The 10,977-nt window shown below is 37.3% G+C and overlaps 1 protein-coding gene across 1 annotated transcript in view; it reads left to right on the forward strand.

The window, feature by feature from the left end:
- Positions 1 to 1,471, forward strand: part of LOC113228820 (aldose 1-epimerase-like) — a 27,563-nt gene extending 26,092 nt beyond the window's left edge. Inside the window, exon 5 of the mRNA XM_026462224.1 lies at positions 324 to 1,471. Within this exon, the coding sequence (XP_026318009.1) occupies positions 324 to 638 (315 nt within the window). The 3' untranslated portion in view covers positions 639 to 1,471. The remainder of the gene's footprint in view (positions 1 to 323) is intronic.
- Positions 1,472 to 10,977: the final 9,506 nt, after the last annotated feature.

Here is a 10,977-nt window from a genome sequence, read left to right on the forward strand (position 1 = left end):
ATTTTTTGTGAAATTACTCCACTAGTTTGTTATAATTATTAATACAAAGATCGAACACTCAGAAAAAACACTCAGAAAAAATTCCTTCGATCCGGTCGGATTCGAACCGACATCTTCTTGCATACCGTGCCAGACGCTATACCAACTAAGCATTTACCATACCAACTAACATTTTTTCTAAACTCTTAAACGTCCATGATTCTCACATGGTTCAAAATATGCAAGTGTTTCAGAAGCTTTTTGTTTCTTCATCCATTAAAGATAGAGAAAGTGATACTAGACTTATTGCTTTATACGTTGTAACAGCGACATTTTATTTTCAGAGCGTCAATTTCGTTTCTCGAGTCGCTCATCCCTCGTCTGGACGTTATCTGGAGCTATATAGCAATCAGCCAGGGGTCCAGCTCTACACTTCGAATTTCCTGCCTGCTCCTTCAGAGCCGGCTCTCATCGGCAAACACGGTATTGGTTATAGGAGACATGGAGCCTTCTGTTTGGAGACACAGAAATTTCCGGATGGTGTACATCACGAGCATTTCCCGAGAGTTGTATTGAAGCCTGGAGAAGTGTATGACCACAAAGTGGTATATATCTTTGGCGTACAAAAAAGCAGTGAACCGCTTGTTGTTACTGTCTAGATCGTTTTAAAGGCTGATGAGTTACACGTTGGTCCTTGCATTATTGCAGAATTTTAATTAACTAATTTCTTCTGTTTGCTACACGACTGTCAAACGTTAAACGTGGCGATAGTCGCCACAATTTTAGGTTCCAAAAGTAATTTGTTAGCTTTTAGATGTGTAATGTGTAAACATACGCATCTATCAAACATATCTATCAATCGACTCTTTTCTATGCAATTTTTTTTTGTTAAACTTGTGACCAGAACATTTTGTTATACCTACAGAGTATACAAGCAGCTTGAAGCAGCTTTTGTTCAGGCAAGAGCAAGTTTCGCTTGACACTTCTGACTTCGGATCTTGCTTACTGCAAGTGGGCAATGATTTGAATTTAAATCTTAAGTATCAAACTTAACGGGCTCTTGTAGCTGTACGAATAATTATAATTATTACAACTCATAGTCGAAAACTATCATATCATAAGTATCGGATTACCTTGTACCCGGATACCCTTTACATATCATTCTTTACAAAAAAGTTCTTATTGCAAAAATTATTATATTATTACAAATGAAATGCTCTGTCTTAGTTGTTTTTGAAACCGTTAAACATGACAGTTGAATAAAAGCGATATACAAATGTTAGTAAACTTTAAGTATTTCGACATAATCACCTTCAAGTTTTATTAGATTATCATACAGGTAAAAAAACATTGTTTACTCGAGTTGGTTAAGAACTAAAACCCGGTACAAAACAAAATTATTTCAAAAAACTGGTTTACGACTCGCTGAATTAGATTCCTGATTTCTGAAGATTATTTTATTAAACAAATTGTATTGAATTTAATTAAACAAGTTTTTACATTATATCGGGTTTTCTTTAAAATTCTATCCATAGTAACCTTTTTTATGCCAGGTTACCTTCGTAAGACGATCCTTTATAATTAAACCTTTGCACCGAAGCTATACGTAACCCTATGCGAATATACGTCACCAGGTACAAGAATAGGGCTTGGAAATTCAAGGTGATTGATCGCATCCACCAAGTTCATAGTTTCAAGGCACAGTCCCCCATAGCGCCCATATAATACACCTCCCTTCCCAATCATGTCTGGATGACCAAGACCGTGTATGTAATTTCCTGTGAAGAATATTACACTGGGTTGATCGCTGTGGATTTCCATGAATCGACCGGTAGGAGGGTGTTCTGCTCGAGCGACAAAGGTGAAGTCCTGAAATGGAGCAGGTCAGTGAGTTTTTCTGGTATTCGTGGTTTGTTTGAGGTGTCTACTAATTACAGTGTCATCACAGCGATTATACCAGGGCGCTTCCGCCACTAAAGATGATAACCGAGAAGAAATAACGACGATAGGTTTTTTAAGCGTTTCCCTCAACGTTTTGGCATATTCTGGTTAGTGTTATAAGTATTTCTGTGACACAAATCTGGTGTAAAGAAGGGAATTGTTTTTCTCTAATGCAAATACAAGAGATGGTGATGAAATTACAGCATTGCGTGGAATACGCAATACATATTATGAATTTCAGAAACGTTGTAATAGGCTAGGGGCTAAACAAATACACAACATTTCTGAAATACATAATATTTCTGAATTGATCCTAACGCAAATTACATTAATGAGTCACTTAAATGTTGACTGACCTGTCCACTATTCCGATTTAAAACAAAATTTTGATGAAATCGGAAAGAATCGGCATCGTTACTTATGACGTCGCCAAGGCGTCTCGGAGTGCGAAGGTCGAATGGAGTCCTGCCTACCTTTAGGAAATTTACCCGTAGGCACCCATTCGGTGTCGCCTTCGAGTACCCTGAAAAATTAGAAGTAAGTGTATGTTTCATTAAGTTATACAACAGCTGACAATTCGATTACGAACCCTGATCATGATTTGAAATTTTGCGGAGCTAATTCTTCTATTATTAATCCCTATTCTGAGAGCCAAGACAGGATATAACCCGAGAGATGCGCTTATAAAGGTCGTGATCATTTTTAAAAACTTACCCTATCAAACCCACTAAATCCTCCATGTAAATGATGGCTGCCACAATTCTTCGTGAGTTCATATTCAACGTCATCGATCTTGAAGGTGCCTCTTGCAATTCTGCCAACGCACCTTGCGACTGCTCCACCGAGAAGATCAGGTCTGTTCAAGGTTAGGTAGCTTTCTAGATCTTCGAAACCGAGTGCTATATCTTTGATCTCGCCATGCTTGTCTCTTACCTATTGTATAATAAATGTTCATATAAGTTTCTTTGTAATACAATCGCTGGTGGTATATGTGTAAGAGTTTCTAAAAGAGGAGGCTTTGCCAATGCCTCTACTCTCTATTTTTAAATCAACAAAATAAACGCCCTATGCTAAACAGCTTGTGGTGACAAATAGCTGAAATGCTGACGTAGGCTTGTATATAAACTTCAAAACCGGTTGACCAAAGTTTTAAGCCAGTCTAGAGGTCAAAAGTAGGTTGCTTAATGATAGTAATCTCGTGTTGCGAAGTTTTGGATTAAAAAATCCTGTATACGGGTTGGTGATCACAGTATGGTTCGTATCTTGTGAATGTCCTTCAGTTGATTGCGGAAATAATAATGATTTATTTAAACCCCTTATAGAACATGTGGTTCTACTCTTCTGAAAAACTATGGACCCATCTCGCTCCTGAGTTGTATACAAGCTGTTCTCGAGGATTATCACACACACATACCTTGAGAAAAATTATTCAGAAGATCGAAGAATATAACCGACTCTTGTGCCTAGCATATGTGGATTACGAAAAAGCCTTCGACACCATCGAGATCTGGACTGTTTTGGTGTCCTTGCGGAATGTCAGATTGACTGCCGTTACATCGAGATGTTGAGAAGTCTTTACGTTGTAGCCACGACAGAGCATAAGACCAATTAAACAGCGTCGTGGAGTGAGATAGGGAGATGTCATCTCAAACTGTTAAGTAACGCGTTGGAGGACGTCTTCAAATGCTCGAGTGGGAGGGACGGGGCTAATACATCAACGGACAGTACATCTCACACCGTCGATTTCCAGATGATATTGTTATTATGGCGGTATCCCTGCAGGAGCTCGGCGAGATGCTGAACAGCTAAAACGACTCTTCACAGCAAGTAGGCCTCAGGATGAACGATTAGAAAGCGATGTTCAACGCACATGTGACCCTGGGACTTGTAATCGGAGGTGGGGCTACTCTTGAGGTTGTGCATAATTACGTCTACATTGGCCAAAATATCCACCTTGGCAAGCACAACTTCGAGAAGGAAACTGAGAGGAGAATTCGTTTGGGCTAGGCGGCATTTGGGAAGCTTAGCCGCTGCTTCAGGTCATCAATCCCACAAAGCCTAAAAATATTTAAAAGCATTTAACCAGTGCGTTCTACCAGATGTCTTACGCAGCCTACATGTGGACGTTAACAACAGGCCTCATCCACAAATTCAAGGTCGCTCAACGTGTGATGGAGCGAGTTACGCTCGGGGTTTCTCTGATGGACCGAATTCCTAACGAGATCATACGTCAGAGAAATAAAGTGACCGACATAGCTCGCAAAATCAGTAAGCTTAAGCAGCAGAGAGTCGGGTTGATCGCCGATGGAGCAGACTTGTTCTGGAATGGCGACCATGTCAACCAAAACGTAGTGTGGGACGCCCTGCGGCAAGTAGGACGAACGACCTGAACTAGGTGGCCGGCAGCGGCTAGATGCGGGCGGTACAAGACCGGACAAGAGTTGGTGTGCTCAAGGGGAGGCTTATGTCCAGCAGTGGAAGTTGATGATGACAGAACATGTGGTATTACAAATTGTAATTGTGGAGAATATGAACTTAACCCAAATTTGGGGATTTTGACCTTGATTTTTGGGGATTTTGAATAATAGGCATTGGCAACCCTGATTGCAATACAACGTATGGTTTGTTAGTATTTACTCAAGGGTGTCTGTCCCCTGATTTTCAAGCTAGGCGAATCTGTGTTATGAAAGTCAGGGGTTCCTAATTGTACGTAAAATACTGAATAAAATATAATGTAATGAATAGACAAAAATTGCAAAATAGGTTTTGATTAATAATAACAAAAGTTAGCCTATATGTAGTCCCACTGCTGGACACAGACCTCTTTTTACAATGAGAGGGCTTTAGTTCCCATTAGAATATAGTTAAAATTTTAATTTACTCGTGCGTTTTTACTACAAGTTATTATAACTACAGCAAAGCTTTACTTTAATAGCCTGTATAAATAGCTCCATAAGCAATAACAGAGAGGGCTAAACCGCTGTCAGTCTGCCATGTTTATTTCTTTACTACTTTGCCATTTGTAGACCCGAAGTCGCTTTCTGTTATGGTTACTCCGTTGACGGCTGGAAAACGGTTGTTTGAGATAAGAAAATATACATTTTTATTTCTTCCCACTACTAGGCACGGGTCTCCTCTCCGGCGAGGGTTTAGGACATAGTCCGCTTCAGTAGCCCAATGCGGGTTGGTTTTCCGAGGGTTGTGAACCTTCTTCCACTTGCAGGTTTCATCACGATGTTTTTCTGCACCAAAAAGGTCGTGGTAAATTTAAAATTAAATTTCGTACATAAATTCCGAGTAACTCAGAGGAGCGAGCCCGGATTCGAACAGTTATACCCTGATTTTCTTCCCTTGAATATGATAACTAAGCATTTATATTTTAATAAAAGTAAATGCAGCCGCGTGGCCAGTCAGTTAGCTAATTTACCACCACTCGCTCAACACGCGTTGACCAGGAGCAGAGACATTAGTGCCGTAATCCCGTGGGTCACATTATTGTAAAAGTTAAGCTTTGGAAAATTAAAAGAACCCAATAAATATTTTAGGAAAAGTTTTGTGAATTTTTTTAAAATGAATGGTGCTCACCGCCGCCTAACAGAACCAGCAGTCTCTGCTTTAGAAGCGATAGTTCAAGCCACCGCGGCTATATATTTTACTGTTATTATATTCCATTTTTAAATTTTTATTTCACACTTAGGTTCTATCCTTACCTTGAGAACTTAATAATATATAATAATAACGCACACACTCAACATAGCCCCACACTAGGGAAACCCTGTGTCGCGGGTGCCATGGACACACATAGACAACCACAAATTACACCCAAACTCACGAGAGAAATAAATGTAGGCCATACAAATATTTCTCCCGGCCCGGGAATCGAACCTGGGACCTCTGCGTGGCAGTCCGGCATGGTAACCGTTCGGCCACAGAGGCAGTTAACTTATTATTTATGTTCGGAATTTTTTTTCTATAAGCAATAGTAGGTGATGTAGTTATAAAATAAAGTAAATAAATACAAGAAATAAAAACGTCCTCTTTGTCTAAGGTCGGAAATAACTCATCGATATATGAAACAATACGAAATGTTGCTTGAAAATTATCTTTTTTGTTATAATACCAAGTGAAGATAGCCTGTCCATAACAATTGCAGTTCCACGCATAGCTTTAATCTAAAAGCCACTGCCAATGCGTCCGTCACTCTGAGACATAAGTTGATAAGTCCCATGTGCCTATAATTTCACCAGCACCCTTACCTTTCAGAATCGGAACGTATTGTTTATAATAGGTAAGGTAGTAGTACTTCCCTGAACAAACTCTTTCACAAGTTCTAATGTTAGGTATTAAAAGAATAAAGAAGGTACTCACAGTAAACATAGGACATTGTAGACATTTCGGAATAGGACTTTTGATATTATGTGAAACTATGGTTAAGTTTAAAACACAAATATGAGGCTTATTAAGTAAAAATTGCCTATAAAGAAGACTAGTTCACTGAGTCACTCCTGAACGCGAACAGTGCATGTAATAATCTACCATAGTGTCAATTATGTTTTTGTTTTAATTTACATGCGTAGAAAAGCATGCACTCTGATGTTAATTTATGACAGGATGGAGAGGAGGATCTTTCCATTGATAGTGATAGCCTGTCTTCACGATTATGAATGTTTCTATATTCTATATCTCTGTTTTTATATTTGAAATATCTAAAAAAACATTATTATACAAAAGTTGACATTTACTTTTTTAGGAAATGAAAGTTTTTCCGGCGCATATTTAATTTGTTTTTAACCGACTATAAAAAAGAAAGAGGTTCTCAATTCGACTCTATTTTTTTTTTGTATGTATGTTATGCAATTACTCCGGCATTTGACAACCGATTTTGATGATTCTTTTTTTATTGGAAAGAGGGTACCTCAGTATTGGTCCCATTTATTATAATTCGAAGAAAATTTCCACCTGTAAGGGTAGTAAACTAGCGGATAAATTCGTTTTCACGCACTTTCTGGAAACCGATGTGAATAAAACTTGGCAAATAGGTGTTAATCCACGAATTTTAGAGGTCGATTTTTTAAAATAAAAATGTTGTAATTTCAAAGAAACCAACGTTTCGGGACCCTTTAATACGGGTTCCATGGTCATGGCTGACTGAGATGGTATGTTTTAAAAAACAAATATACGTACGCCATTTCTTTCGAAAAAATATTTTCATTTCTAATGTGTAAGTAACAACCGATAAAAACCTTAGAATATTTTTTTGGTTCTCAACATGCATGGTGCCAGAGCGTGGCGGACTATCGCCTAAACCTTCGCCGGAGAGGAGATCCGTGCCTAGTAGTGGGATATATAAAAAAGGTTGTTGATGATGATCATGATGTACACTTTACGCCCTTTTCCCATCGGGGCAGGCAGAGACTACAGCCGTCTACATACTCCGATTCAGGTGCACATGTTTTGCCTCATCAACACGCATCAATGTTTTCATACACGCTCGTCGGGGGTACTCTTGGCTTGACCATCTCGTAGTAAGTTCGTAAAATATTCAGATATATTATTTAATAATAAACATTACGATGATTTAGATAAATATTACGACGATATTACTGCCCTCCTTGTCACAAACAACGCTTTTGCATTTTGGTAACTTTCGAGATATTGACTCCAAGTTATTATTTCTTTGAAAAATGTTCATTACGGGGATTTTGCTTAACGATAAAACTGAAACTAAATAAGATATAAAAAACCAATGAGAGGGGGTTGTCCATATCGTTTCGCTCATTCCAGATAATGTTAATACCTCAAGTTCGCTAAAAATGTCGATTACGGTGTTTATGATTGGGATTTTAGGAGATTAGAGCGTTTAAAGCGTTGCAAAATATCAACCCTATATAAAAATTTTAAGGTGTACTGTTTAATACAAAAAATTGTCTGAACACAAATGAAATTGCACCTTAATAGCATTAAGATAAGTTAAATTTAAGTTTTCATTATTGTGATAATCTTAGTACAGAGTACTAAAAGTACCAAACTCAAAAGTTCTTTGAATTACAAGTTTTATTGAAATCGGTTATCGGAAACTGCGCTAAACCGGATTCATCTCCTAGTTTGCCACCTTTAGGAGTGAAATATTTTCCTCATATTTAAATGGGACTAATTCTGAGTGAGAGAGAATCATCAAGATCGTTCCACAAATTAGTTACAAAGGAGTTATCGCTTAACATAAAAAACACAGTCGAATTGAGAACTTCCTCCTTGTTTGGGTCGGTTAAAACGCTTTTCTTCTACATTAATATAGCTTATATACGTAAAAACGATCATAGACCATATCACTTCGGGTTCACTGGAGCGAGACGGTTGTAGATCCTACTCTAGATCATGTAGAAACTAGCTATAATATTCTAAATAAAAACTAATATAGTTGTTAACTTTAAATGCATTTATTCTGTATAGTACCTATAGTAGTTAAATTTATTTAAAAAAAACATATCTCTATATAGTTACAGTCGGCGTTGAAATGATAAGAGTGTTTAGTGTTCAAAATCAATCTTATTAACCTTAATATTTAAGGTGCATATTTTTAAACTGCAATTTATTGAAACACGATTGACTCTGCACCACAAAAACATGTTTATAAGGTTGATTTTTGACGTGCGCGTAATAAATTTGCGCATTTTCAGCACTCAGAGCACTTCGACGCTAAATTAACAAAATAATATTATTAATAATTCATTAAAAAAATGAAGTAATCGTAATATAATATTAAATTATTACGATAAATTAAAATGTTATTCATGAATCAATCGTACTTAAAAAGTGTTTTAAAAGAAATAAAACATAGGTATGGAAACCATGTAAAGTTTTCTAGGATTGTAACTAGTGGAGATTGTTGCTCTCTATGTACCCAACGTCTGACAGCAGGTATCATAACGTAACGCACACACTCAACATAGCCACGCACTAGGGAAACCCTGTGTCGCGGGTGCCATGGACACACATATAGACAACCACAAATTGCACCCAAACTCACGAGAGAAACAAATGCAGGCCAGGCAAATATTCGTCCCGGCTCGGGAAACGAACCTGGGACCTCTGCGTGGCAGTCCGGCATGGTAACCGTTCGGCCACGTAGGCAGTAATATACACGGAGGTATCATTAAGAAAATATTTAATGATTATTTTGTTATATACTAGCCTATTTATTATACATGTGCCTGTTATACGTGCGACCATTATGTTATCATGTGCCTATTGTCTTATACATGTGACTATTATATTATACATTTTCCAGGTTCAGAAAGTGGTCCACGCATTTATTATAAACAAATTATCAATACTCTTTGAAATTGAATACTTTGTTTACATTTGTAATTCTAATAGTGAAAGGTTAAACTTTGTATTTTCAAATGAAATCAAATTTATTTCAGACAGATACAGTCCATAATCTTTAGTTACACAATTATGTACGGAGTCCCATTAGGTCCTACCAATATTAAAAACAAAAACATAGAAGAAGTCCTCAATTTGAAGGCTAATGCAGTCTCATGCAATGAAGCATGATCGGGCAGTCAACCCTACCAGTCATAACGCGAAGAACGTTATTTGAGCTGCCACGGGTACGGCGTAGCAATGAGGCAGCTCTCTTTCTAAGAATAGCATGAAAGCCTTCTGCGAACATGCCTGATGCATTGCAGTACCGTGGCAACCCCAGCAACACTCTAAACGCGTTGTTATACCGAATGCGCAGGGCGTTAATTTTCTTCTGCGAACAGTTGACCCACAGATTACACGTATAAAAGATTTGGCAGAATGCTTTGAGAAGTATTGTGACTATGGAGTAATTGGGACTGCTCAAAACTGCAAGATACACTTTTGTACGGGATAATACGTAACAGGAAGCAAAATTTCTAAAGCTATATCTCTTAAGAATTTCAAAAAACGTCGTTTCCGTTAAAAGTAATTCGAATTCAGAGAGCGTTAACGACAGACTTGTCATTAGCAGCATAGACAAAACTCGCTAGAGTACAGAAACTTCCCTATTGTCACGGCACTAGTGTGTACAAGAGCCACGCTCACGATACAAGTATCTTTTTTTTATGTTATTTATGTATTTTTGGCGGAAAATCGACAGCTTGGAGAAGACATATTTGTCATCTTTGTGCTTATGCTAAAATTAGTAACTTACTTATTCTAAAATTACAATAAGGTAGGTAACGGTGACAAAAGTCCGTCTAACATATATGTCTCGTCGGCTTACATAAGAAATTGGTTAATCTAGGAATAAAATACCTATAACGTAGATATACTAATCAACGACTAATTCTATTCATCCATAGGAAATTAAACTATTTTTCCAGATTTAAATCGCGTATATTTGTTTTTTTTTTTTTTTCAAACAAACCAACGTTTCGGGCCCTTTACAGGTCACACAACAAACATACGCTTTTTAAATCCGGAAAAATAGTTTTATTTCCTATGTGTAACAATCGCGAAAACCTATGTATATATGTAATTCATCTACATAACATTTACAGGTCCATTTTAAATAGAAAACCACCGTGAATTTCAGACATAGGTAATGGATAACTCACGTACTTTTTTTTGTAAGACCAAATGACAGGACGAACAAGTTGTGCGCCTGGTGGTAAGCTACACGCCTGTCCATAACAGTTGCAATGCCACTCACATGTTTTAAACGTAAAGATCTTAGGGGCACTGCCACTGCGCCCGTCACTCTGACACATAAGTTGCCAAGTCCCATGTACCTGAAATTTCACCAACACACTTACCTTTCAAAACCGAAACACTATATAGAAATAGGTATAGTTATATAGTTTCTTCTTGAAAAATTTAAATACTTAAGTTATTTTATTGTTAGTTTCTGTTAATTTCACGTTACCCCAAACATGTAATTCGTTAGCAAGTAATTAATGTACCGATATTGTTATTTAAGTTAGATTGCATTAACACAAACCTTAGTGGTTTAAAATGTGACTAATTCCTATTTTGTTAACTGTTTTGTTTTTAAATGGTAATAAATAAAAAAAAAAAAAAAATAAA

Source organism: Hyposmocoma kahamanoa, unplaced genomic scaffold (genome assembly GCF_003589595.1).
Source record: "Hyposmocoma kahamanoa isolate Upper Pololo Valley unplaced genomic scaffold, ASM358959v1 244, whole genome shotgun sequence".
Classification (NCBI taxonomy): domain Eukaryota; kingdom Metazoa; phylum Arthropoda; class Insecta; order Lepidoptera; family Cosmopterigidae; genus Hyposmocoma; species Hyposmocoma kahamanoa.